Source organism: Orbicella franksi, chromosome 11 (genome assembly GCF_964199315.1).
Source record: "Orbicella franksi chromosome 11, jaOrbFran1.1, whole genome shotgun sequence".
Lineage (NCBI taxonomy): Eukaryota > Metazoa > Cnidaria > Anthozoa > Scleractinia > Merulinidae > Orbicella > Orbicella franksi.
In genome coordinates, this window is record NC_138155.1 from 842,613 (window position 1) to 869,832 (window position 27,220).

Below are 27,220 nucleotides of genomic sequence, written 5' to 3' on the forward strand. Positions count from 1 at the left end.
AGAAGCTCGAAAATGAGCGTTCAAAAAGCCTTGCTGTGTCCAGTTTACTGCAGACCAAGGACGTCGGGGGTCAGCTTAGAGTCCCCGGGAATGGAAAATATCCCCCAAGTTCCGGGAAATTTAGCCGAAAATGGTCAAAATCACGACGCGCGTACGGCGGTCTCGGCTACTCTTTCAGTCTTAAAGTGAAGTGGGGCTATATTTCGCCCCAGAAGCTCGAAAGTGAGCGTTCAAAAAGTTTTCCCTTGTCAAGTTCACTTCAAACCAAGGTGATCAGGGGTTAGTTCAGGGTCCCCAGGACTGGAAAATATCCCCCAAGTTCCGGGATATCGATCCGAAGTTGGTCAAAATCACGATTCGCGAAACGCGGGCCGCCTATTGTTGCAGTCTTAAAGTGAAGTGGGGCTATATTTCAGCCCAGAAGCTCGAAACTCTGCTTTCAAAAACTTTTGCTGTTTCAATTTCACTGCAAAACAAGGTCATCAGGACTTAGTTTATCGTCCCCGGGACTAGAAAATATTCCCCAAGTCCCGGGAAATCAAGCCGAAGATGGTCAAAATCACGATGCGCGTAAAGCGGTCTCGGACACTCTTTAAGTCTTAAAGTGAAGTGGGGTTATATTTCGGCCCAGAAGGTCCAAAGTGAGCGTTCAAAAAGTTTTGCTGTGTCCATTTCACTGCAACGCAAGGCCATCAGGAGTTAGTTTAGAGTCCCCGGGACTGGAAAATATCCCCCAAGTTCCGGAAAATCAAGCCAAAGTTGGTCAAAATCACGATGCGCGTAAGACGGTCTCGGCTACTCTTTCAGGCTTAAAGTGAAGTGGGGCTATATTCGGCTCAGAAGCTTGAAGGTGAGCGTTTAAAATGTTTTGCTCTGTCCATTTCAATGCAAACCAAGGCGATCGGGAGTTAGTTTACAGTCCCTGGGACTGAAAAATATCCCACAAGTTCCGGCAAATTGAGCCAAAGTTGCTCAAAATCACGATGCGCGTAAGGCCGTTTCGTCTATTTTTTCAGTCTTAAAATGAAGTGGGGCTATATTTCGACCTAGAAGCTCGGCACCGAGCGTGCGCTAATTTAATCTGTGTCGATTTCACTGAAAACTAAGGCAATCAGGAGTTAGTTTAGAGCTCCCAAAGCTGGAAACTATCCCCCAAGCTCCGGGAAATCGAGCCATAGAAGCTCAAAATCACGATGCGCGTAAGGCGGTCTCGTCTACTCTTTCAGCCTTAAAATGAAATGGGCTATATTTCGGTCCAAAGGCTCGAAAGTGACCGTTCAAAAAGTTTTCCTGTGTCCATTTCACTGCAAACCAAGGCCAAGAGGATATACGTTAGAGTCCCCGGGACTGTAAATTATCCCCCAAGTTCCGGGAAATGAAGCGGAAATTGGTGAAAATCAGGATGCGCGCAAGGCGGTCTCGGCTACTCTTTCAGTTTTAAAGTGAAGTGGGGCTATATTTCGACCCAGCAGCTCGAAAGTGAGCGTTCAAAAAGTGTTCCTGTGAAAATATTCCCCAAGTTCCGGGAAATCGAGCAGAAGTTGATCAAAATCACGATGCGCGTAACGCAGTCTCGGCTACTGTTTCAGTCTTAAAGTGAAGTGTGGCTGTATTTCGGCCCACAAGCTCGAAAGTGAGCGTTCAAAAAGTTTTCCTGTGTCCAATTCACTGCAAACCAAGGCCATCAGGCGTTAGTTTAGAGTACGCGGAAGTAGAAAATATCCCCCCAGTTCCGGGAAATCGAGCCCAAGTGTGTCAAAATCACGATGCGCGCAACGCGGGTCCGGCTACTCTTTCAGTCTTAAAGTGATGTTGGGCTATATTTCGGCCCAGAGACTCGAAAGTGCGCATTCGAAAAGTTTTGCTGTGTCCATTTCACTGCAAAGCAAGGCCATCAGGAGTTAGTTTAGAGCCCTTGGGACTAGAAAATATTTCCCAAGTTCCGCCAGATCGAGCCGAAGCTGGTCAAAGTCATGATGCGCGTAAGGCGCTCCAGGTTAGTCTTTCACTCTTAAAGTGAAGTTGGGCTATAGTTCGGCCAAGAAGCTCGAAAGTGCGCGTTCAAAAAGTTTTGCTCTGTCCCTTTCACTGGAAACCAAGGCCGTCAGGAGTTAGTTTAGAGTCCCCGGGACTGGAAAATATTCTCCAAGTTCCAGGAAATCGCGCCGAAGTTGATCAAAATCACGATGCGCGTCACGGGCCCTCGGCTATTCTTTCAGTCTTAAATTTAAGTAGGGCTATATTTCGGCCCTGAAGCTCGAAGGTGAGCGTTCAGAATGTTTCGGTGTGTTCATTAAATTGGAAACCAAGGTCATCGGGAGTTAGTTTAGCGTCCCCGGGACTTTAAATTATTCGCCAACTTCCGGGAAATCGAGCAAAAGTGGCCCAAAATCACGATGCGCGTAAGGCGGTCTCGGCTACTCTTTCAGTCTTAAAATTAAGGGGGGCTATATTTCAACCTAGAAGCTCGAGACCGGGCGTGCGCTAATTTTACCTGTGTCCATTTCACTGACATCTTAGGCGATCAGGTGTTAGTTTAGTCCTTGGGACTGGAAAATATTCCCCAAATTCTGGCAGATCGAGCCAAAGTTGCTCAAAATCACGATGCGCGTAAGGCGGTGTCGGCTACTCTTTCAGTCTTAAAATGAAGTGGGGCTATATTTCGGCCGAGAATCTCGACACCGAGCGTGCGCTCCTTTTGCCTGTGTACATATCACTGAAAACTAAGTTCATCATGAGTTAGCATAGAGTCCTCGGGACTGGAAAATATTCCCCGAATTCCGGCAAATCGAGCCAAAGATGCTCAAAATCAAGATGCGAGTAAGGCGGTCTCGGCTACTCTTTCACTCTGAAAATGAAGTGGCGCCATATTCCGGTTCTACAAGCTTGACACCGAGCGTGCGCTCCTTTTGCCTGTGTACATATCACTGAAAACTAAGTTCATCATGAGTTAACATAGAGTCCTCGGGACTGGAAAATATTCCCCGAATTCCGGCAAATCGAGCAAAAGATGATCAAAATCAAGATGCGAGTAAGGCGGTCTCGGCTACTCTTTCACTCTGAAAATGAAGTGGGACCATATTTTGGTTCTACAAGCTTGACACCGGGCGTGCGCTCCTTTTGCCTGTGTCCTTTTCACTAAGAACTAAGTCCATCAGGAGATAGTTTAGAGTCCTCGAGACTGGAAACTATCCTCCAAGTTTCGGCAAATTGAGCCATAGTTTCTTAAAATTACGATAAGCGTACGGCAGTTTCGTTTACTCTTTCAGTCTTAAAATGAAGTGGGGCTTTATTTCGACCTAGAAGCTCGACAGGGAGCGTGCGCTCCTGTTACCTGTGACCATTTTACTGAAAACTAAGGTTATCAGGAGTTAGCTTAGAGTGCCCGGGACTGGAAAATATCCCCCAAGTTTTGGCAGATCGAGCCATAGTGGCTAAAAATTTCGATGCGCTTAAGGCGGTTTCGTCTACCCTTTCAGTCTTAAAATAAAGTGGGGCTAGATTTCGGCCTACAACCTGGAAACCTAGCGTGCGCTCCTTTTACCTGTGTCCATTTCACTGAAAACCAAGGCGATCAGGAGTTAGTTTAGAGCTTCCGGGACTGGAAAATATCCCCCAAACCCCGAGAAATCAAGCCGAAGTCTGACAAATTTACCAAGCGCGTAAGGCGGTCTCGGCTACTCTTTCAGTCTTAAAGTGAAGTGGGGCTATATTTCGGCTCAGAAGCTCGAAAGTGAGCGTTCAAAAAGTTTGGCTGTGTCCATTTCACTGAAAACCAAGGCCATCGTCAGTTAGTTTAGAGTCCCCGGGACTGAAAGATATCCCTTAAGTTCTCGAAACTCGAGCCGAAGTTGGTCAAAATCACGATGCGCGTAAGGCGGTCTCGGCTACTCTTTCAGTCTTAAAGTGAAGTAGTGCTATATTTCGGTCCAGAAGCTCGAAAGTGAGCGTTCAAAAAGTTTTGCTCTCTGAATTTCACTGAAAACCAAGGCCATCCTCAGTTAGTTTAGAGTCCCCGGGACTGAAAAATATCCCTGAAGTTCCGGAAACTCGAGCCGAAGTTGGTCAAAATCACGATGCGCCTAAGGCGGTCTCGGCTACTCTTTCAGTTTTAAAGTGAAGTGGGGCTATATTTCTCAAATTTCGAATTTCGAAAGTATGCGTTCAAAAAAATTGGCTGTGTCCATTTCACTGGAAACCAAGGCCATCAGGAATTACTTTAGAGTCCTTGGGACTGGAATATATCCCCGAAGTTTCGGGAAATCTAGCCGAAGTTGGTCAAAACCACCATGCGCGTAAGACGGTCTCGGCTACTCTTTCAGTCTTAAAGTGAAGTGGGGCTACATTTCGGCTCAGAAGCTCGAAGTGGAGCGTTCAAAAAGTTTTGCTCTCTCCATTTCAATGCAAACCAAGGCAATCAGGAGTTACTTTAGAGTCCCCGGTACCGGAAAATATCCCCCATTTCCCGGGAAATCGAGCCAAAGTTGGTCACAATCACGATAAGCGTAAGGCGGTCTCGGCTACTCTTTCATTCTTAAAGTGAAGTGGCGCAATATTTCCGCCCAGAAGCTTGAAAGTGAGCGTTCAGAAAGTTTTGCTGTGTCCATTTCACTCCAAAGCAAGGCCATCAAGAGTTACGTTAGAGTCCGCGGGACTGTAAAATATCCCCCAAGTTCCGGGAAATCGAGCCAAAGTTGGTCAAAATTACGATGCGCGTAAGCCGGTCTCGGCTACTCTTTCAATCTTAAAGTAAAGTGCAGCTATATTTCGGCCCAGAAGCTCGAAAGTGAGCGTTCAAAAAGTTTTCCTGTGTCCATTTTACTGCAGACCAAGGACGTCGGGGGCCAGTTTAGAGTCCCCGGGAATGGAAAATATCCCCCAAGTTCCGGGAAATTTAGCCGAAGTTTGTCAAAATCACCAGGGCGTAAGGCAGTTTTGGCTAATCTTTAAGTCTTAAAGTGAAGTGGGGCTATATTTCGCCCCAGAAGCTCGAAAGTGAGCGTTCAAAAAGTTTTCCTGTGTCAATTTCACTTCGAAGCAAAGCCATCAAGAGTTAGTTTAGAGTCCCAGGGACTGGAAAATATCCCGTAAGTGCCGAAAAATCGAGACAAAGTTTGGCAAAATAAATAAGGGCGTAAGGCCGTCTCGGCTACTCTTTTAGTGTTAAAATAAAGTGGGGTTCTATTTCGGCCCAGAAGCTCCAAAGTAAGGGTTCAAAAAAATTTGCTGTGTCCATTTCACTGGAAACCAAGGCCATCAGGAGTTAGTTTAGTGTTCCCGGGACTGGAATATATCCCCCAGGTTCCGGGAAATCGAGCCGAAGTTAGTCAAAATCAAGATTTGCGTAAGACAGACTCGGCTACTCTTACTCTTAAAAAGAAGTGGGGCTATATTTCGGCCCAGAAGCTCGAAGGTGAGTCTTCACAACGTTTTGCTCTGTCAGTTTCAATGCAAGGCAAGGCGATCAGGAGTTAGTTTAGAGTCCCCGGGACTGGAAAATATCCCCCAAGTTCCGGGATATCGATCCGAAGTTGGTCAAAATCACGATGCGCGAAACGCGATCTCGGCTATTGTTTCAGTCTTAAAGTGAAGTGGGGCTATATTTCGGCCCAGAAGCTAGAAAGTGACCGTTTAAAAAGTTACGCTTTGTGCATTTAACTGCGAACAAAGGCCATCACGAGCTAGTTTAAAGTCCCCCGGACTGGAAAATATCCGCCAAGTTCCGGGAAATCGAGCTGAAGTTGGTCAAAATCACGATGCCTGTAAGGCGGTCTCCGCTACTCTTTCAGTCTTAAAGTGAAGTGGGGCTATATTTCGGCCCAGAAGATGCAAAGTGATCGTTAAAAAAGTGATGCTCTGTGCATTTCACTGCAAACCAAGGCCATCAGGAGTTAGTTTAGTGTCCTCCGGACTGGAAAATATCCCCCACGTTCCGGGAAATCGAGCTGAACTTGGTCAAAATCACGACGCGCGTAAGGCGGTCTCGGCTAGTATTTCAGGGTTAAAGTGAAGTGGGCTTCTATTTAAGCCCACAAGCTAGAAGGTGAGTGTTAAAAAAGTTCTGCTCTGTCCATTTCTCCGAAAACCAAGGCCATAAGGAGTTAATTGAGAGCTCGCGGGACTCGAATATATCCGCCAAGCTCCGGGAAATCGACCCGAAGTTGTTCAAAATCACGATTCGCGCAAGACGGTTTCGGCTACTCTTTCAGTCTTAAAGTAAAGTGGGCTATATTTCGGGTCAGAAGCTCGAAAGTGACCGTTCAAAAAGTTTGGCTGTGTCCATTTCAATGCAAACCAAGACGATCAGGATTTAGTTTAGAGTCTCCGGGACTGGAAACTATCCCCCAAATTCCGGGAAATCGAGCCGAAGTTGGTCAAAATCACGATGCGCGCAAGGCGGTCTCAGCTATTCTTTCAGTCTTAAAGTGAAGTTGGGCTATATTTTAGGCCAGAAGCTCGAAGATAAGCGTTCAAAAAGTTTTGCTGTGTCCATTTCACTGCAAACCAAGGCCATCAGGAATAAGTTTCGAGTCCACAGAACTGAAAAATATTCCCCAATTTCCGGCAAATCGAGCCGAAGTTGGTCAAAATCACGATGCGCGTAAGGCGGACTCGGCTCATCTTTCACTCTTCAAGTGAAGTGGGGCTATATTTCGGCCTAGAAGCTCGAAGCTTTGCTTTCAAAAAGTTTGGCTGTTTCAATTTCACTGCAAAACAAGGCCATCTGGACTTACTTTAGAATCCCCGGGACTAGAAAATATCCCCCAAGTCCCGCGAAATCAAGCCGAAGATGGTCAAAATCACGATGCGCGTAAGGCGGTCTCGGCTACTCTTTAAGTCTTAAAGTGAAGTGGGGCTATGTTTCGGCCCAGAAGTTCGAAAGGAAGCGTTCAAAAAGTTTTCCTGTGTCCATTTCACTGCAAACCCAGGCCATCAGGAGTTAGTTTAGAGTCCCCGGGACTGGAATATATCCCCCAAGTTCCGGGAAATCGAGCCAAATTTGGTCAAAATCACCATGCGCGTAAGCCGGTCTCGGCTACTCTATCAGTCTTAAAGTAAAGTTGGGCTATATTTTGTTCCAGAAACTCACAAGTAAGCGTTTAAAAAGTTCTTCTAAGTCCACTTCACTGCAAACCACGACAATGAGGAGTTAGTTTAGAAATCCCGGGACTGGAAAATATCCTCGAAGTTGCGGCAAATCGAGCCGAAGTTGGTGAAAATCACGATGCGCGGAACGCGTTCTTTGCTACTCTTTCCGTCTTAAAGTGAAGTGGGGCTATATTTCGGCCTAGACGCTCGACACCGAGCGAGCGCTCCTTTTATCTGTGTCCATTTTAGTAAAAATTAAGGCCATCAGAAGTTAGTTTAGAGTCCCCGGGACTGTAAAATATCAACCAAAATCCGGGAAATCAACCAAAGTTGCTGAAAATCACGATGTGCCTAAGAGTTTATGGTACTCTTACCGTTTTAAATTAAAGTGGGGCTATATTTCGGCCTAGAAGCTCCACACCTAGCGTCCGCTTCGTTTACCTCTGTCCTTTTCACTTAATAATACGGCAATCAGGAGTTAGTTTAGAGTCCCCGGACTGAAAAATATCCCCCTAGTCCCCGCAAATCCAGCCAAAGATGCTCAAAAATCACCATTCGCGTAAGGCGGTCTCGGCTACTCTTTTAGTCTTAAAATGAAGTGGGGCTATATTTCGGCCTAGAAGCTCGACACCTAGCTTGCGCTTCTTTAACCTGTGTCCATTTCAGCAAAAAATAAAGACATCAGGGTTTAGTTTAGAGTTTCCAGCACTGGAAAATATCCCCCAATTTCCGGAAAATCGAGCCAAAGTTGATCAAAATCACGATGCGCGTAAGGCGGTCTCGGCTACTCTTTCAGTCTTGAAGTGAAGTGGGGCTACATTGCTGCCCAAGAGCTTGAAAGTGAGCGTTTAAAAAGTTTTGCTCTGTCTATTTCACTGCAAACGAAGGCCATCAGGAGTTAATTTAGAGTTTCCGGGAGTAGAAAATATCCCCCAACTTCCTGGCAATCGAGCCGAGGTTGGTTAAAATCACCATGCCCGTAAGGCGGTCTCGGCTACCCTTTCAGTCTTAAAGTGAAGTGGGGCAATATTTCGGCCCAGAAGCTCTAAAGTGAGTGTTTAAAAAGGTTTTGCTGTGTCAATTTCACTGCAAACCAAAGCCATCAGGAATTAGTTTAGAGACCCAGGGAGTGGAAAATATCCCCCAAATTCCGGGAAATTTAGCCGAAGTTGGTCAAAATCACCATGTGCGTAAGGCGGTCTCGGCTAATCTTTCAGTCTTAAAGTGAAGTGGGGCTATATTTCTGCCCAGAAGCTCGAAAGTGACCGTTCAAAAGGTCTTTCTGTGTCAATTTCACTGCAAACAAAGGCAAGCAGAAGTTAGGTTAGAGTCTCAGGGACTGGAAAATATCCTGTAAGTGCGGGAAAATGGGGACAAAGGTTGTCAAAATGAAGATACGCGTAAGGCCGTCTCGGCTATTCGTTCAGTCTTAAAGTGAAGTGAGGCTCTACTTCGGCCCACAAGGTCCAAAGTGAGCGTTCAAAAAAAATTGCTGTGTCCATTTCACTGCAAACCAAGACAATCAGGAGATAGTTTAGAGTCCCCGAGACTTGAATATATCCCCTAAGTTCCGGGAAATCGAGCCAAAGTTTGTCAAACTCACGATGCGCGTAAGACGGACTCGGCTACTCTTTCAATCTTAAAGTAGAGTGGGGCTATATTTCGGCCTAGTAGCTCGAAGGTGAGCGTTCAAAATGTTTTCCTCTGTCCATTTCAATACAAACCAAGGCGATCAGTGGTTAGTTTAGAGTCCTCGGGACTGGAAAATACCCCCCAAGTTCCTAGAAATTGATCCGTAGTTGGTCAAAATCACGATGCGCGTAAGGCGGTCTCGGCTACCCTTTCAGTCTTAAAGTGAAGTGTGGCTATATTTCGGCAAAGAAGGTCGAAAGTGAGCGTTGAAAAAGTTATGCTGTGTCCAATTCACTGCAAAGCAAGGCAATCAGGTGTTAGTTTAGAGTCCGCCGGATTTGAAAATATTCCCCCAAGTTCCGGGAAATCGAGCCTAAGCTGGTCAAAATCACGATGCGTGTAAGGCGGTCTCGGCTACTCTTAAAGTCTGAAAGTGAAGTGGGGCTATATTTGGGCCCGGAAGCTCGAAGGTGAGCGTTCAAAATGTTTTCCTATGTCCCTTTCAATGCAAACCAAGGCCATCAGGAGTTAGTTTACAGTCCCCGGGACTAAAAAAATATCCCCCAAGTTGCGGGAAATCGAGCCGAAGTTGGTCAAAATCACGATGAGCGTAAGGCGCTCTCGCTTACTCTTTCAGTCTTTAAGTGAAGTGGGGCTATATTTGGGCCAAGAAGCTCGAAAGTGAACGTTCAAAAAGTTTTGCTGTGTCCATTTCAAGGCCATCAGGAGTTACTTTAGAGTCCGCGGGACTAAAAAATATTCCCCAAGTTCCGGGAAACCCAGCCGAAGTTGGTCAAAATCACGATGCGCGTAAGGCGGGCTCGGCTACTCTTTTAGTCTTAAAGTAAAGTTGGGCTATATCTCGTCCCAGAAGCTCGAAAATGAGCGTTCAAAAAGCCTTGCTGTGTCCAGTTTACTGCAGACCAAGGACGTCGGGGGCCAGTTTAGAGTCCCCGGGAATGGAAAATATCCCCCAAATTCCGGTAAATTTAGCCGAAGTTGGTCAAAATCACGACGCACGTACGCGGTCTCGGCTACTCTTTCAGTCTTAAAGTGAAATGGGGCAATATTTCACCCCAGAAGCTCCAAACTGACTGTTTAAAAAGTTTTGCTGTGTCAATTTCACTGCAAACCAAGCCCATCAGGAGTTAGTATAGAGACTCAGGGAGTGGAAAATCTCCCCCAAGTTCCGGGAAATCGAGCTGAACTTGGTCAAAATCACGATGTCTGTAAGGCGGTCTCGGCTATTCTTTCAGTCTTCAAGTGAAGTGGGGCTATATTTTGGCGCAGAAGCTCGAAGATGAGCGTTCAAAAAGTTTTGCTGTGTCCATTTCATTGCAAACCAAGGCCATCAGGAATTAGTTTAGAGTCCACAGAACTGGAAAATATTCCCTAATTTCCGGCCAATCGAGCCGACGTTGGTCAAAATCACGATGCGCGTAAGGCGGACTCGGCTCATCTTTCACTCCTCAGGTGAAGTGGGGCTATATTTCGGCCCAGAAGCTCGAAACTCTGCTTTCAAAAACTTTTCCTGTTTCAATTTCACTGCAAAACAAGGTCATCAGGACTTAGTTTATAGTCCCTGTGACTAGAAAATATCCCCCAAGCCCCGGGAAATCAAGCCGAAGATGGTCAAAATCACGATGCGCGTAAAGCGTTCTCGGACACTCTTTAAGTCTTAAAGTGAAGTGGGGTTATATTTCGGCCCAGAAAGTCAAAACTGAGCGTTCAAAAAGTTTTGCTGTGTCCATTTCACTGCAAAGCAAGGCCATCAGGAGTTAGTTTAGAGTCCCCGGGACTGGAAAATATCCCCCAAGTTCCGGAAAATCAAGCCAAGGTTGGTCAAAATCACGATGCGCGTAAGACGGTCTCGGCTACTCTTTCAGGCTTAAAGTGAAGTGGGGCTATATTCGGCTCAGAAGCTTGAAGGTGAGCGTTTAAAATGTTTTGCTCTGTCCATTTCAATGCAAACCAAGGCGATCGGGAGTTAGTTTACAGTCCCTGGGACTGAAAAATATCCCACAAGTTCCGGCAATTGAGCCAAAGTTGCTCAAAATCACGATGCGCGTAAGGCCGTTTCGTCTATTTTTTCAGTCTTAAAATGAAGTGGGGCTATATTTCGACCTAGAAGCTCGGCACCGAGCGTGCGCTAATTTAATCTGTGTCGATTTCACTGAAAACTAAGGCAATCAGGAGTTAGTTTAGAGCTCCCAAAGCTGGAAACTATCCCCCAAGTTCCGGGAAATTGAGCCAAAGTTGCTCAAAATCACGATGCGCGTAAGGCCGTTTCGTCTATTTTTTTCAGTCCTAAAATGAAGTGGGGCTATATTTCGACCTAGAAGCTCGGCACCGAGCGTGCGCTAATTTAATCTGTGTCGATTTCACTGAAAACTAAGGCAATCAGGAGTTAGTTTAGAGCTCCCAAAGCTGGAAACTATCCCCCAAGCTCCGGGAAATCGAGCCATAGAGGCTCAAAATCACGATGCGCGTAAGGCGGTCTCGTCTACTCTTTCAGCCTTAAAATGAAATGGGCTATATTTCGGCCCAAAGGCTCGAAAGTGACCGTTCAAAACGTTTTCCTGTGTCCATTTCACTGCAAACCAAGGCCAAGAGGAAATACGTTAGAGTCCCCGGGACTGTAAAATATCCCCCAAGTTCCGGGAAATCAAGCGGAAATTGGTGAAAATCAGGATGCGCGCAAGGCGGTCTCGGCTACTCTTTCAGTTTTAAATTGAAGTGGGGCTACATTTCGACCCAGCAGCTCGAAAGTGAGCGTTCAAAAAGTTTTCCTGTGTCCATTGCTCGGCCAACCAAGGCAATCAGGAGTTAGGTTAGAGTTCCCGGGACTGGAAAATATCCCCCCAGTTCCGGGAAATGGAGCCGAACGTGGTCAAAATCACGATGCGCTTAAGACGGTCTCGGGTACTCTTTAGGTTTTAAAGTGAAGTGGGGCTATGTGTTGGCCCAGAAGCTTTAAAGTGAGCGTTGAAAAAGTTTTGCCGTTTCCATTTTACTGCAAACCAAGGCAATCAGGAGTTAGTTTAAAGTTCCCGGGTCTGGAAAATATCCCCCAAGTTCCGGGAAATCGAGGCGTAGTTTGTCAAAATCACGATTCGCATAAGGCGGTCTCGGCTACTCTTTCAGTCTTAAAGTGAAGTGTGGCTATATTTTGGCCCAGAAGCTCGCACAAGAGCGTTAAAAAAGTTTTCCTGTGTCCATTTCACTGCAAAGCATGGCCATCAGGAGATAGTTTAGAGTCCCCGGGACTGGAAAATATCCCCCAAGTTTCCGAAAATCGAGCTTAAGTTAGTCAAAATTACGATGCGCGTAAGGCGGCCTCGGCTACTCTTTCAATCTTAAAATGAATTGGGGCTAAACTTTTGGGCCCAGAAGCTGGAAAGTCAGCGTTCAAAAAGTTTTGCTGTTTCCATTTCACTCCAAACCAAGACAAGCAGGAGTTAGTTTAGAGTCCCCGGGACTGGAAAATATCCCCCAAGTTCCGGGAAATCAACCCGAAGTTTGTCAAAATCACGATGCGCGTAGGCGGTCTCGGCTACCCTTTTAGTGTTAAAGTAAAGTGGGGCTATATTTTGGCCCAGAAGCTCGAAATTGAGCGTTCAAAAAGTTTTGCTGTGTCCATTTTAGTGCAAACCAAGGCCATCAGGAATTAGTTTAGAGTCCTCAGAACTGGAATATATCCCCTAAGTTCTGGCAAATCGAGCCGAAGTTGCTCAAAATCAGGATGCGCGTAGGTCGGTCTCGGCTACTCTTTCAGTCTTCAAGTGAAGTGGGGCTCTATTTCGGTCCAGAACCTCGAAAGTGTGCGTTCAAAAACTTGTGCTGTGTAAATTTCACTGCAAACCATGGTAATCAGGAGTTAGGTTAGAGTCCCCGGGACTGGAAAATATTCCCCAAGATCCTTGAAATCGAGCAGAAGTTGATCAAAATCACGATGCGCGTAACGCGGTCTCAGCTACTGTTTCAGTCTTAAAGTGAAGTGTGGCTGTATTTCGGCCCACAAGCTCGAAAGTGAGCGTTCAAAAAGTTTTGCTGTGTCCATTTCACTGCAAACCAAGGCCACCAGGCGTTAGTTTAGAGTATGCGGAAGTAGAAAATATCCCCCCAGTTCCGGGAAATCGAGCCCAAGTTGGTCAAAATCACCATGCGCGCAAGGCGGTCCCGGCTACTCTTTCAGTCTTAAAGTGAAGTTGCGCTATATTTCGGCCCAGAGGCTCGAAAGTGCGCATTCGAAAAGTTTCGCTGTGTCCATTTCACTGCAAATCAAGGCCATCAGGAGTTAGTTTAGAGCCCTTGGGACTAGAAAATATTTCCCAAGTTCCGCCAGATCGAGCCGAAGTTGGTCAAAGTCACGATGCGTGTAAGGCGCTCTCGGTTGGTCTTTCAGTATTAAAGTGAAGTTGGGCTATAGTTCGGCCAAGAAGCTCGAAAGTGCGCGTTCAAAAAGTTTTGCTCTGTCCCTTTCACTGGAAACCAAGGCCGTCAGGAGTTAGTTTAGAGTCCCCGGGACTGGAAAATATTCTCCAAGTTCCAGGAAATCGCGCCGAAGTTGATCACCATGCACCAAATCACCATGCGCGTAACGGGCTCTCGGCTATTCTTTCAGTCTTAAATTTAAGTAGGGCTATATTTCGGCCCTGAAGCTCGAAGATGAGCGTTCAGAATGTTTTGCTGTGTTCATTAAATTGGAAACCAAGGTCATCGGGAGTTAGTTTAGCGTCCCCGGGACTTTAAATTATTCGCCAACTTCCGGGAAATCGAGCAAAAGTGGCCCAAAATCACGATGCGCGTAAGGCGGTCTCGGCTGCTCTTTCAGTCTTAAAATTAAGGGTGGCTATATTTCGACCTAGAAGCTCGAGACCGGGCGTGCGCTGATTTTACCTGTGTCCATTTCACTGACATCTTAGGCGAGCAGGTTTTAGTTTAGAGTCCTTGGGACTGGAAAATATTTCCCAAATTCTGGCAGATCGAGCCAAAGTTGCTCAAAATCACGATGCGCGTAAGGCGGTGTCGGCTACTCTTTCAGTCTTAAAATGAAATGGGGCTATATTTCGGCCGAGAAGCTCGACAGCGAGCGTGCGCTCCTTTTGCCTGTGTACATATCACTGAAAACTAAGTTCATCATGAGTTAGCATAGAGTCCTCGGGACTGGAAAATATTCCCCGAATTCCGGCAAATCGAGCCAAAGATGCTCAAAATCAAGATGCGAGTAAGGCGGTCTCGGCTACTCTTTCACTCTGAAAATGAAGTGGGGCCATATTTCGGTTCTACAAGCTTGACACCGAGCGTGCGCTCCTTTTGCCTGTGTCCTTTTCACTAAGAACTAAGTCCATCAGGAGATAGTTTAGAGTCCTCGAGACTGGAAACTATCCTCCAAGTTTCGGCAAATTGAGCCATAGTTTCTTAAAATTACGATAAGCGTACGGCAGTTTCGTTTACTCTTTCAGTCTTAAAATGAAGTGGGGCTTTATTTCGACCTAGAAGCTCGACAGGGAGCGTGCGCTCCTGTTACCTGTGACCATTTTACTGAAAACTAAGGTTATCAGGAGTTAGCTTAGAGTGCCCGGGACTGGAAAATATCCCCCAAGTTTTGGCAGATCGAGCCATAGTGGCTAAAAATTTCGATGCGCTTAAGGCGGTTTCGTCTACCCTTTCAGTCTTAAAATAAAGTGGGGCTACATTTCGGCCTACAACCTGGAAACCTAGCGTGCGCTCCTTTTACCTGTGTCCATTTCACTGAAAACCAAGGCAATCAGGAGTTAGTTTAGAGCTTCCGGGACTGGAAAATATCCCCCAAACCCCGAGAAATCAAGCCGAAGTTGGACAAATTTACCATGCGCGTAAGGCGGTCTCGGCTACTCTTTCAGTCTTAAAGTGAAGTGGGGCTATATTTCGGCCCAGAGCTCGAAAGTGAACGTTCAAAAAGTTTGGCTGTGTCCATTTCACTGAAAACCAAGGCCATCAGGAATTAGTTTAGAGTGCCCGGGACTGGGAATTATTTCCCAAGTTCCGGGAAATCGAGCCGAAGTAACCCAAAATCACGATGCGCGTAAGGCAATCTCAGCTACTCTTTCAGTCTTAAAGTGAAGTAGGGCTATGCTTCGACCCAGAAGCTCGAAAGAGAGCGTTCAAAAAGTTATCCTGTGTCCATTTCACTGCAAACCAAAGCCTTCAGGAGTTAGTTTAGAGTCCCCGGAACTGGAAAATATCCCCCAAGCTCCGCGAAATCGAGACGAAGTTGGTCAAAATCACGATGCGCGTTAGGTGGTCTCATCTACTCTTTCAGTCTTAAAGTTAAGTAGGGCTATATTTCGGCCCAGAAGCTCGAAAGTGAGCGATCAAAACGTTTTGCTGTGTCCATTTCACTGCAAACCAAGGCCATCAGGAGTTACTATAGAGTCCCCGGGACTGGCAAATATCCCCCAAGTTCCGGGAAATCGAGGCGAAGTTGGTCAAAATCACGATGCGAGTCAGGCGTTCTCGGCTACTCTTTCGGTCTTAAAATAAAGTGGCGCTATATTACGGCCTAGATCCTCGACACCGAACTTGCGCTCCTTTTACCTTGCCCATTTCACTGAAAACTAAGGCGATCAGGGGTTAGTTTCGAGACCCGGAGACTGGAAAATATCTCCTAAGTTCCCTGAAATCGAGCCAAAGTTATTCAAAATCACGATGCGCGTAAGGCGGTCTCGGCTACTTTTTCAGTCTTAAAATAAAGTGGGGGTATATTACGGCCTAGAAGCTCGACACCGAGCATGCCCTCCTTTTAGTTGTGTCTATTTCACTTAAAACTAAGGCCATCAGGAGTTGGTTTACACTCCCCGGGACTGGAAAATGTCCCCCAAGTTCCGGGAAATCGAGCCGAAGTTGGTGAAAATCACGATGCGCGTAAGGCGGCCTCGGGTTCTCCTTTAGTCTTAAAATGAAGTGGGGCTATATGTCGGCTTAGAAGCTGGACACCGAACGTGCGCTCCTTTTACCTGTGTCAATTTCGCTGAAAACTAAGGCAAGCGGGAGTTAAAAATTTGTAAAAAGGAAAGGAATCAAATGGTTGTCACTGGCTAAAAATATGGTTATCGGACGTTTCGGCCAATACTGTTGCCTTCTTCAGCAAAAGATGGAAAATGCAAATGTTAAACGGCGTCCTGCTAGAATATGTAATAGATGTGTGATAAAACTAAATGAGCAATAGTCTCTAGAGTATTCTTAATGAGTGTAAAAATTCTTAATGCCATTGTACACGTTCGGTAGCGCTATGTGTTCGTTTATAGCGTTCCTGTCTCGCACGGAATGCCAAGCTTCAAGAATTAGTCTTTGTTTCCATACTGATGATCTGTCGACAATTTCAACGTTCTCCAAATCTATTTGGTGACCGTTGAGCATATGGTGTTTGGCCGATAAAGAGTTTTTGTCCAATGTTGCTATAGCCTTTGCGTGTTCTTTCATACGTGTTTTTAACACGCGTGATGACTGACCAACATAAACACAGTCACAATCTTTACATTTGATCTTGTAAACAATGCCTCTGGAAGCCTCTTTCTCGATCTTGTCTTTAGGTTTTTTGAGTATGTTCGAGATGGTACGAATAGGTTTATGGGCGACCTTGATATTGAAACCTCGAAGAACGTTTGCGACTCTTTCGGGAAAACCTTTGGCGTAGGGGAGGATGACAAAACCACGATGGTCGATATCATTCGTTTCTTGTTGTCTACTCAGTTGGCGGCCATTGTGAATGGAATTTGTAGGGTAGTTATTAGTGGCAAGGGCTTTCATTACTCGTTTAGTTTCCCGTGAAACTTCCTCCTCCGTGGAAGGAATGTTCCTTGCGCGATCCATGAGAGTGCGCACGACCGAGTGTTTATGCTGAGGATGGTGGTGTGATTTGAAATCAAGATAACAGTCGGTTTTAGTAGCTTTCCTGTAAACAGACACAGCGATCGAGCCATCTTCTTGTCTGGTTGTTTTTGTGTCGGGAAAGGCAATGGAACCTTCTGATTCTATCTCGATTGTAAATTTGATGTGAGGGTTGATGGAATTGAGATGTGAGCGGAATTCATCTACGTGCTCTCTTTTAACACATATGTGGCTGTCATCTACGTATCTAAACCACCATTTAGGAGGGTTAGGGGTCGATGAGAGAGCCTTTTCTTCAACATGTTTCATGACGAGATTGGCCAAGATGGCACTGACTGGGGATCCCATCGGACAACCGAACATTTGTTGGTAATGGTTGCCTTGGAATATGAAGAAATTGTTGTCGAGGACAAACTGTAGAAGTGTCATGATATTTTGGATAGACAAGTTGGTTCTTTCCGGTAGTGATTGGTCAAAGTCCAGTCTGTCTTTAACCACTTCGATTGCTAGGTGGGTTGGAATGCAAGTAAAAAGTGACACGACGTCAAAAGATACTAGAATCTCGTCGGGATCTACTGACAAGGTGGGGATCTTTTCGACGAAAGATGTACTGTTTTTAACTGTGTATTCATTATTCTGAAGTGGCGACAAGATGTTGGCGAGGTATTTGGATAGTTCATATGTGGGAGATCCGATGGCACTCATAATTGGTCTGATAGGGACGTTCTCCTTATGGATTTTAGGAAGGCCATAAAAAGACGCTGGTGTGGAATCGGTGCTGTGAAGTTTGTAGTAGAGCCTCGGTTCCAGCTGTTTCTTGCTGCTGTCATGCGAGGCTGGCTGATCTTTAATTTGTAGGAGAAGTTTATTGAGGGATTTTCAGTGCTCGATGTTGGGTTTCTTCTTTTGTCTGTTATCTTGTGGTAGGTTTTGTCGTCGTTTAGAAGGTTGTTTATTTTGTCGGTGTAATCGTTGGTATTCATCACGACTACGGCTCGGCCCTTGTCGGCTGGTAAAATTGTGACCGACGTGTCTTTGGCGAGGTCTCTGAGAGCTTTTTCCATTTCATTGGTAATGTTGTTTTGTTGAGGAGGACGCCAATTGTTGATGGCGGAGGTGACCGAAACTCTGATAAGGTCTTTCTCGGCGTCAGGGAGCTGATCTATGCCGGATTCAATTGAGGAAACAATTTGAGGCACTGGCAAAACCTTAGGAGTGATGGCAAAATTGAAGTTGAGGCTTAATGCTGAAAGCTCACCTGTAGATAGAGGTCTATTAGAGATGTTCACGACCCACTTCTCCTTGAGGTTGATTTCGCGCCCATGTGGACGTGGCAAGATGTTATGGAGTTTCTTCTTGTGACACTCCCTTCTCCATTGTGCTTCCCACTGTGATCTTTGTTTGATTGTGTGGAGGAGAATGTCAAAAGATTCCTTGTTAATCATCTCTCGTAGCTTGAGTGTTGTTTGGGACAAATGTTGAGAGAACTTCTTGATTTGCGTGTGACAATTCGAGATGCGCAGCCGTAGGTAGGCCCGGCCTGCTTTCTTAGCAATTTTCCAGCCTTCTCTGCTCAGTCAAGGCCATCAGGAGTTCGTTTAAAGTCCCCGGGACTGGAAAATATCCCCCAAGTTTCCGGCAATCGAGCCAAAGTTGGTCAAAATCACCATACGCGTAAGGCGGTCTCGGCTACTCATTCAGTTTTAAAGTGAAGTGGGGTTATATTTCGGCCTAGAAGCTCGTAAGTGAGTGTTCAAAAAGTTTTGCTGTGTCCATTTTTACTGCAAACCAACGCCATCAGGAATAAGTTTAGAGTCCCCGGGATTGGAAAATATCCCCCAAGTTCCGGGAAATCGAGCCGAAGTTGGTCAAAATCACGATGTGCGTAAGGCGGTCTCGGCTACTCTTTCAGTCTTAAAGTGAAGTGGGGTTGTATTTCGGCCCAGAAGCTCGAAAGTGAGCGTTTGAAAAGTTTTGCTGTGTCCATTTCACTGTCAACCAGGGCCATCAGGAGTAAGTTTAGAGTCCCTGGGACTGGAAAATATCCCCCAAGTTCCGGGAAATCGAGCCGAAGCTGGTCAAAATCACGATGCGCGTAAGGCGGTCTCGGCTACTCTTTCAGTGTTAAAATGAAGTGGGGCTCTATTTCGGCCCTTAACCTCGAAAGTAAGCGTTCAAAAAGTTTTGCTGTGTCCATATAACTGCAAACCAAGGCTATCAGGAGTTAGTTTAAAATCCCCGGGACTGGAAAATATCCCCCAAGTTCCGGTAAATGGAGCCGAAGTTGGTGAAGATCACGATGCGCGTAAGGCGGTCTCGGCTAATCTTTAAGTCTTAAGAGTGAATGCCTATAAAAATGGACCTAAATCGCCTATCAATGGCACAAGTCGAAAATTGATTTCGGTTGTATTTCGTCCATAGATAGGTCCTAGTAAAAATAGAAACGCACCATAGTTAGTTTCTGCTAATGCAGCTTTTTTGGGGAGAAATTTGCGAAAAACGATTTCGCCCCAATTGAGCTCAAAATCTACTTCCGGTTTTGCTGAATTTTCCGAGTATTTGATTGCTTCGCACTCCGCAGAACAGCTAGTTGAGAATCTTTCAATGGATTTTATATTCAGTTCAGGTCTTTATGGTATGACTGAGCGAAAAATAAAATAAATCAAAGCTAGTTTTGAGCCCGAAAAGAGATCAAACTGACACGCAAAATTTTACAATGTGTCGCAAGAAAATTATTGTATAAAAACATCGCCATATTTTTCTATGGGCTATGACTTTAAATACCATAAAAACACTTTCTACGGGTTAAATATACACCCACCTGTTAAGATATAAAAAAATATCTCTGGGCAAATGGTTTCAAGTCGCCCGCCTTGGCCTGTGTTTCTCATAGATTTTGCCCAAAATCCGCCATTGGAATGTAAACAATTGTGTGACGCGGATAGCCACTCTCGATTAAATATTCGTTTCCAGCAATCCGATGAAAGCAATTTTTGAAACGTTGTGTGGATAAAATAATGGAATTTTTTTTGTTTTTGTTTTTTATTTAAGTTAGTATATATACATATATATATATTTTCATTTCCATTGCAACACCCACGACATCCCCGATAAAGAACGTTACTACAGTACTCCGTGAAATGATTTTAACACTTGTTTATTTTATTGATTTCACTGATAACTTACAATACAGTGGCAGTTTTAAAGATACACTTAACCAATCCTCTATAGTTTATGGCAATTGAATCATTGACTGACAAATAAAGTCAAGTGGAAATACCATAAATTCTATAAACTACTAACTGCGTGACGGCATCTCAGCTCTTCTAGCTGTGTAGAAAATTTGTACCTATACAATATGCCCAAACTCAGCTGGAAAACCCGGAATTTCTTGAATTGAATTAGCCGAGGAAAAAATTGCGTTTAAGTTTCAATGATACTGGGAAAAAAATCCATCCCTTCTACTTTGGTTGTTTGATCAATTAACTGAAATTTGCAGATCATAACACTGGTGGACAAATAAACATTACAGTGGTCGATCTAGGACTAGGTCGGTTTACACTAAAGGAGTTTTTTTGGACTCGTAAAAGTTCCCGGATTCATCAATTTCAGAGTATTCGGATTCTTAGGGGTTTACAGTGAAAGGATATTCAGATTCTTAACCGTTTACACACGACGATAACTCCGGGAACATTCATGATGGAATGGTTAACAAGCAGTTTGTTGCCTCGACAACGAGAAACAAAATGGCTCCAAAAGTAAGGCTAGGGGTAGGTTGAGACAGTCTGAAGTTTTCCTTCAACTCGCTGACCACGGTACTGTTGTCCATCATGTCAGGTCCCTCCAGGTATTTATTCTGGTCTTTACTTATTATCTAGAACTGTCGAGGTTTTCGATCGTGCCATCGTCGTCATCTGCGCAGTAAAGTATGAGTTGGGTTTCTGAGGAATATTGCATTACCCATTATAAAAGTGATTACCTACACCTGAAACAGCACGAGGTAATCACCCAGCGACCGCCATCAAATGGCCATCAATAAGCCTACGACTCGACTACGGCTGGATCATGTAATCCGCCATTTTCGTTCCACCGCAAACTCAAACGATCACAGGCGGAAAAATATCCGGATTCGAGAGAAAATCGTTTACACGACAAAACTCTCCGGATTCAAAAGTTTTCGGATTCAAAGTTCCCACTTTAAATTCCGGACTTCGCTGATCGGTCTTTCAGTTTTAAATAAAGCTTTTATTATTATTATTAAAATCTCCGGAAATCTCCGGAGACACGACCAAACCGGGGAGTTTTTATTTCGGATTCGTCCACTTTTGTGTAAACGGCAAAATCAATCCGGCACAAAAACGTTCCGGAATAAGACCTGAATATCTATCTTATCGTCTCTTTAGTTCGAGAATACTGTTCTAGGAGGCGAACAATTCTTGAAACGTGGCTATTCTGAAGCTATTGTCAAGGATTTTTTTTTCTTCAAGACTTTTATCAACATTAACAGGGGGGAGGGGGGTAGGCGGGCTTGCGCGGTTTTGGTCTTAAGAGAGGCTGCCTGTGAAGTCATCTGCCGTAACTGTCCCAACACTTTTGACCAGGATTGTAGTCTTAAATGAACAGCGAACATCCATCTTGTTTTGTTCGCGGAAGTCGGTCACGGAAGAGCGAATTTCAATGAAATATATATATAATTTGATTAAGCAATTAGCCAAAAATAGGTTGGCCGCCAAAACAGTTTAGGGTTTAGCCTAACTCTAACAATAAGTTTTAAGACTGAAGAAAAAAAGAAAAAAAGCATTGAGCATTTCAGTTGTTTGAAACAGAAACATTCGCGCACCATGAACTATATGTATAGTATGTGCGTAACCTGGAAAGCAATCTGTCCAGCACAGTAATTGTTCAAATTAACAGCTTACCGAGACACTCGCACTGTTGATGCCTCTTATTTATGATTTAAACTTTTAGGATTTGTTTACTTTACTTTTTCCGACTTTTTAGCAGAAGAAAAGGCACTAAGTGTGCTGGTACAAATAGAAAGGTTTAACCGAAAATCGATCCGTCGAAATCAACAAATACAATTTTAATCACTGTAGTGTTCCTTCAGATCACGTAAGGCTACAAACCAACAATATCAACTTGTCATTACGCTTAACAAATGAACTTAGAACGATTTTCTTTCTAGAACTCGTTCTTGTAATTAAAATGATCAAAGAAAGAACGACAGCTTAAAACAACATAGCAATAACACCCGAACTCCAAGTAAATTGCTTTTAATTGGCGTTTTTAATTAACGAAATTTCCAAAGCGATGACTTTCAAAATATTAAAGTTAAAAGTGGTCCATTGAGTTTTTCTTTTTTCACCCAAATGTTCTAAGATAGCCATCTGCGGTTTGTTGGAAACGAATTATATATTCAGGGTGACTGCCCGCGTCACGCAACTGTTTACATTCTCACGGCGGTTCAGGGAAAAATTATGAGAAGCACAGGCCAAGGCGGGCGACTTAAAACCATTTGCCCAGAGATGTTTTTTGATTTTCAAACAGGTGGGCGTACAGTTAACCCGTAGAAAGTGTTTTTATGGTATTTAAAGTTATAGCCCATAGAAAAATATGGCGATATTTTAGTGCTATAATTCGTTTGCAACACATTCTAGTATTTTGCGTTTCTGTTCGATCTTGTTTCGGGCTCAAAAGAAACCTCGATTTATTTTATTTTTCGCTCAGTCATACCATGAAGACCTGATCTGAATGTAAAGACCATTGAAAGATTCTCAAGTAGCTGCTGTGCGACGCGTAAAGCAATCAAATTTTCAGAAAAATTAGCATAACAGGAAGTAGATTTTGAGCTCAATTGGGGCGCGAAATCGTTTTTCGCAAATTTCGCCCCAAAAAAGCTGCATTAGCAGAAACCAACTATGGTCCGTTTGTTTACTAGCTAGGGCCAATCTATGAGCAAAAAATGAGCAAAATCGATTTTTCGACTTGTGCCGTTGTTTGGTCCATATTTATGGGCACTGGCTCTTAAAGTGAAGTGGGCCTCTATTTCGGCCCAGAAGCTCTAAAGTGAACGTTCAAAAATTTTTGCTGTGTCCATTTCCCTGCAAACCAAGGCCATCAGCAGAGATTTTAGAGTCCCCGGGCAGGAAAATATCCCCCAGGTTCCAGGAAATCGAGCCAAAGTTGGTCAAAATCACGATTCGCGCAAGGCGGTCTCGGGTACTCTCTCAATCTTAAAGGAAAGTGGGCCTAAATTTCGGCCCAGACGCTCGAAAGTGAGCGTTTAAAAAGTTTTGCTCTGTCCATTTCACTTCAAAGCAAGGCAATCAGGAGTTAGTTTAATGAACCTGTGACTGGAAAATATCCCCCAAGTTCCTGGAAATCGAGCCGAGATTGTTCAAAATCACAATTCGCTTAGGACGGTCTAGGCTACTCTTTTAGTCTTAAAGTAAAGTGGGGCTATATTTCGGCACAGAAGCTTGAAAGTGAGCGTTCTAAAAGTTTTGCTGTTTCCATTTCACTGCAAACCAAGGCCATCAGGAGAGATTTGAGAGTCCCCGGGCAGGAAAATATCCCCCAGGTTCCGGGAAATCGAGCCGAAGTTGGTCAATATCACGATGCGCGCAAGGCGGTCACGGCTACACTATAAGTGTTAAAGTAAAGTGGGGCTATATTTCGGCCCAGAAGCTCGAAAGTGAGCGTTCAAAAAGTTTTGCTGTGTACATTTCATTGCAAACCAAGGCCATCAGCAGTTAGTTTAGAGTCCCCGGGACTGGAAAATATCTTCCAAGTTCCGGGTAATCGAGCCGAAGTTGGTCACAATCGCGATGCGCGTAAGGCGGTCTCGGCTAATCTATCAGTCTTAAAGTGAAATGGGGCTATATTTCGGCCCGAAAGCTCGAAAGTGAGTGTTTAAAAAGTTTTTCTGTGTCCATTTCACTGCAAACCAAGGCCATCAGGAGTTAGTTTACAGTCCCCGGGACTAGATAATATTTCCCAAGTTTCGGGATATCAAGCCGAAGTGGGTCAAAATCACGATGCGCGGTAGGCGGTCTCGGCTACTCTCTCATTCTTAAAGTAAACTGGGGCTATATTTCGGCCCAAAACCTTGAAAGTGACCGTTTAAAAAGTTTTACTGTGTCCATTTCACTACAAACCAAGGCCAAGAGGAGTTAGTTTACAGTCACCAAGACTGGAAAATATCCCCCAAGTTCCGGGAAATCGAGCCGAAGTTGGTCAAAATCACGATGCACGTCAGGCGGTCTCGACTACTCTCTCAGTCTTAAAGTAAAGTGGGCCTATATCGGCCCAGACGCTCGAAATTGACCACGTAAAAAGTTTTGCTGTGTCCATTTCACTGCAAACCAAGGCCAAGAGGAGTTATTTTAGAGACCTCGGGACTGGAAAATATCCCCCAAGTTCCTGGAAATCCAGGCGAAATTGGTCAGACTCACGATGCGCTTAAGGCGGTCTCGGCTAGTCTTTTAGTCTTAAAGTGAAGTGGGGCTATATTTCGGCCCAGAATCTCGAAAGTGAGCGTTCAAAAAGTTTTGCTGTGTCCATTTCACTACAAGCCAACGCCATCAGGAGTTAGGTTACAGTAACCGGGGCTGGAAAATATCCCCTGAGGTCTAAGAAATCGAGGCGAAGTTGGTCAAAATCACAATGCGCGCAAGGCGGTCTCGGCTACTCTTTCAGTCTTAAGGTGAGATGGGGCTATATTTTGGCACAGAAGCTCGAAAGTGAGCGTTCAAAAAGTTTTGTTGTGTCCATTTCGCTGCAAACCAAGGCCATCAGGAGCTAGTTTACAGTCCCCGGGACTGGAAAATATCCCTCAAATTCCGGGGAATCGAGCCGAAAAGAGTCAATATCACGAACCTCGCAAGGCGGTTTGGGCTACTCTTTTAGTCTTAAAATGAAGTGTGGCTATATTTCGGCCTAGAAGCTTGAAACTGAGCGTGCGATCGTTTTACCTGTGTGCATTTCTCTGCAAACCAAGGCCAACAGGAGTTACTTTAGAGTCCCCGGTCCTGGAAAATAGCCCCCAAGTTCAAGGAAATGTAGCCAAACTTGCTTAAAATCACGATGCCCGCAAGGCGGTCTCGCCTACTCTTTCAGTCTTAAAATGAAGTGGGGCTATATTCCGACCTAGAAGCTGGAAACCGAGCGAGCGATCGTTTTACCTGTCTCCATTTCTCTGCAAACCGTGGCCATTAAGAGTTAGTTTGGATTTCCCGGGACTGGAAAATATCCCCCAAGTTCAGGGAAATCGAGCCGAAGTTGGTCACAATCGCAATGCGCGTAAGGCGCTCTCGGCTACTCTATCAGTCTTAAAGTGAATTGGGGCTATATTTCGGCCCGGAAGCTCTACAGCAAGTGTTTAGAAAGTCTTGCTGTTTCAATTTCACTGCAAACCAAAGCCATCAGAAGTAAGTTTACAATCCCCCGGACTGGATAATATCTCCCAAGTTTCGGGATATCAAGGCGAAGCGGGTCAAAATCACGATGCGCGTTCGGTGGTCTCGGCTACTCTTTCAGTCTTAAAGTGAAGTGGGGCTCTCTTTCGGCCCACAAGCTCCAAAGTGAGCGTTCAAAACGTTTTCCTGTGTCCATTGCACTGGAAACCAAGGCCTTCAGGAGTTAGATTAAAGTCCCCAGGACTGGAAAACATCCCCCAAGTTCCGGGAAACCGAGCCGAAGTAGGTAAAAATCACGATGCGCGTAAGGCGGTCTCGCCTACTCTTTCAGTCTTAAAGTGAAGTGGGGTTATATTTCGGCCCAGCAGCTCGAAAGTGAGCGTTCAACAAGTTTTCCTGTGTCCATTTAACTGTAAACCAAGGCCATCAGGAGTCTGTTTAGAGTCCCCGCGACTGCAAAATATCCCCCAAGTTCCCGGAAATCGAGCCGAAGTTGCTGAAATTCACGATGTGCGTAAGGCGATCTCGGCTACTCTCAGTCTTAAAGTGAAGTGGGGCTATATTTCGGCCCAGAAGCTCGAAAGTGAGCGTTCAAAAAGTTTTGCTGTTTCAATTTCACTGCAAACCAACGCAATCAGGAGTTAGTTTAGAGTTCCCAAGACTAAAAAATATCCCAAAATTCCGGCAAATCGAGGCAAAGTTCCTTAATATCACGATGGACGTAACGCAGTTTCGTCTAGTCTTTTAGCTTGAAAGATAGCATTCAAAAAGTTTTGCTGTGTCCATTTCACTGCAAACCAAGGCCATCAAGAGTTAGTATATATATATCCCCCAAGTTCCGGCAAATCAAGCCAAAGTTATTCAAAATCACGATACACGTAAAGCAGTTTCGTCTAGTCTTTTAGTCTTAAAATAAAGTGGGGCTATATTTTTGCCTAGAAGCTCGACACCAAGCGTGCGCTCCTTTTACTTGTGTCCATTTTACTGAAAACTAAGGCCATCGGGAGTTAGTTTAGAGACCCCGGGACTAGAAAATATCCCCCAAGTTCCTGCAAATCGAGCAATAGTTGCTCAAAATCACGATGCGGGTAAGGCGGCCTCAGCTACCCTTTCAGTCTTAAAATGAAGTGGGGCTATAGTTCGGTCTAGAAGCTCGACACCGAGAGTGCGCTCCTTTTATCTGTGTCCATTTCACTGAAAACTAAACCCGTCAGGAGTTAGTCTAGATTCCCCAAGACTGGAAAATATCCCTCAAGTTTCAGCAAAACGACCAAGAGTTGCTAAAAATCACCATGCGCGTAAGGCAGTCTCGGCTACTCTTTCAATCTTAAAGTGAAGTGGGGCTATATTTCGGCCTAGAAGCTCCACACCGAGCGTCCGCTCCTTTTACCTGTGTCCATTTCACTAAAAACTAAGGCAATCAGGAGTTATTTTAGAGTTCCCGGGACTGGAAAATATTCCCCAAGTTTTGGCAATTCGAGCCACAGTTGTTCAAAATCACGTTGCGCGTAGGGCATTCTCGGCTACTCTTTCAGTCTTAAAATAAAGTGGGCCTATATTTCGGCCTAGAAGCTCGTCACCGAGCGTACGCTCCTTTTACCTGTGTCAATTTGACTGAAAACTAAGGCCATCAGGAGTTAGTTTAGCGTCCCGGGACTGGAAAATATCCCCCGAGTTCCGGCAACTCGAGCCCAAGTCGCTCAAAATCACCATGCGCGTAAGGCGGTCTGGGCTACTCTTTTGACTTAAAATAAAGCTGGGCTATGTTTCGGCCTAGAAGCGCGACACCGAGCGTGCGCTCCTTTTACCTGTGTCCATTTCACTGAAAACTAAGGCCATCAGGAGTTAGTTTAGAGTCCCCGGGACTGCAAAATATCCCCCAAGTTCCAGCAAATTCAGCCAAAGTTGCTTCAAATCACGATGCGCGTAAGGCGGTCTTGGGTACCCTTTTAACTCAAAAAAAAGCGGGGCTATGTTTTGGCGTAGAAGCTCGACAACGAGCGTGCGCTTCTTTTACCTGTCTCCATTGCACTGAAACTAAGGCCATCAGGAGTTAGTTTAGAGGCCCCAGGACTGGAAAATATCCCCCAAGTTGCGGCAAATCAAGCCAAAGTTGCTCAAAATCACGATGCGCGTAAGGCGGTCTCGGCTAGTCTTTTAGTCCTAAAATGAAGTGGGGCTATATTTAGCCTAGAAGCTCGACAATGAGC

General features: G+C 45.0%; 1 protein-coding gene across 1 annotated transcript in view; it reads right to left on the reverse strand.

The window, feature by feature from the left end:
- Positions 1 to 17,298, reverse strand: part of LOC145503385 (uncharacterized) — a 34,522-nt gene extending 17,224 nt beyond the window's left edge. The window contains exon 1 of the mRNA XM_081482843.1: positions 16,323 to 17,298. Within this exon, the coding sequence (XP_081338969.1) occupies positions 16,323 to 17,298 (976 nt within the window). The remainder of the gene's footprint in view (positions 1 to 16,322) is intronic.
- Between the last annotated feature and the right edge of the window lie 9,922 nt (positions 17,299 to 27,220).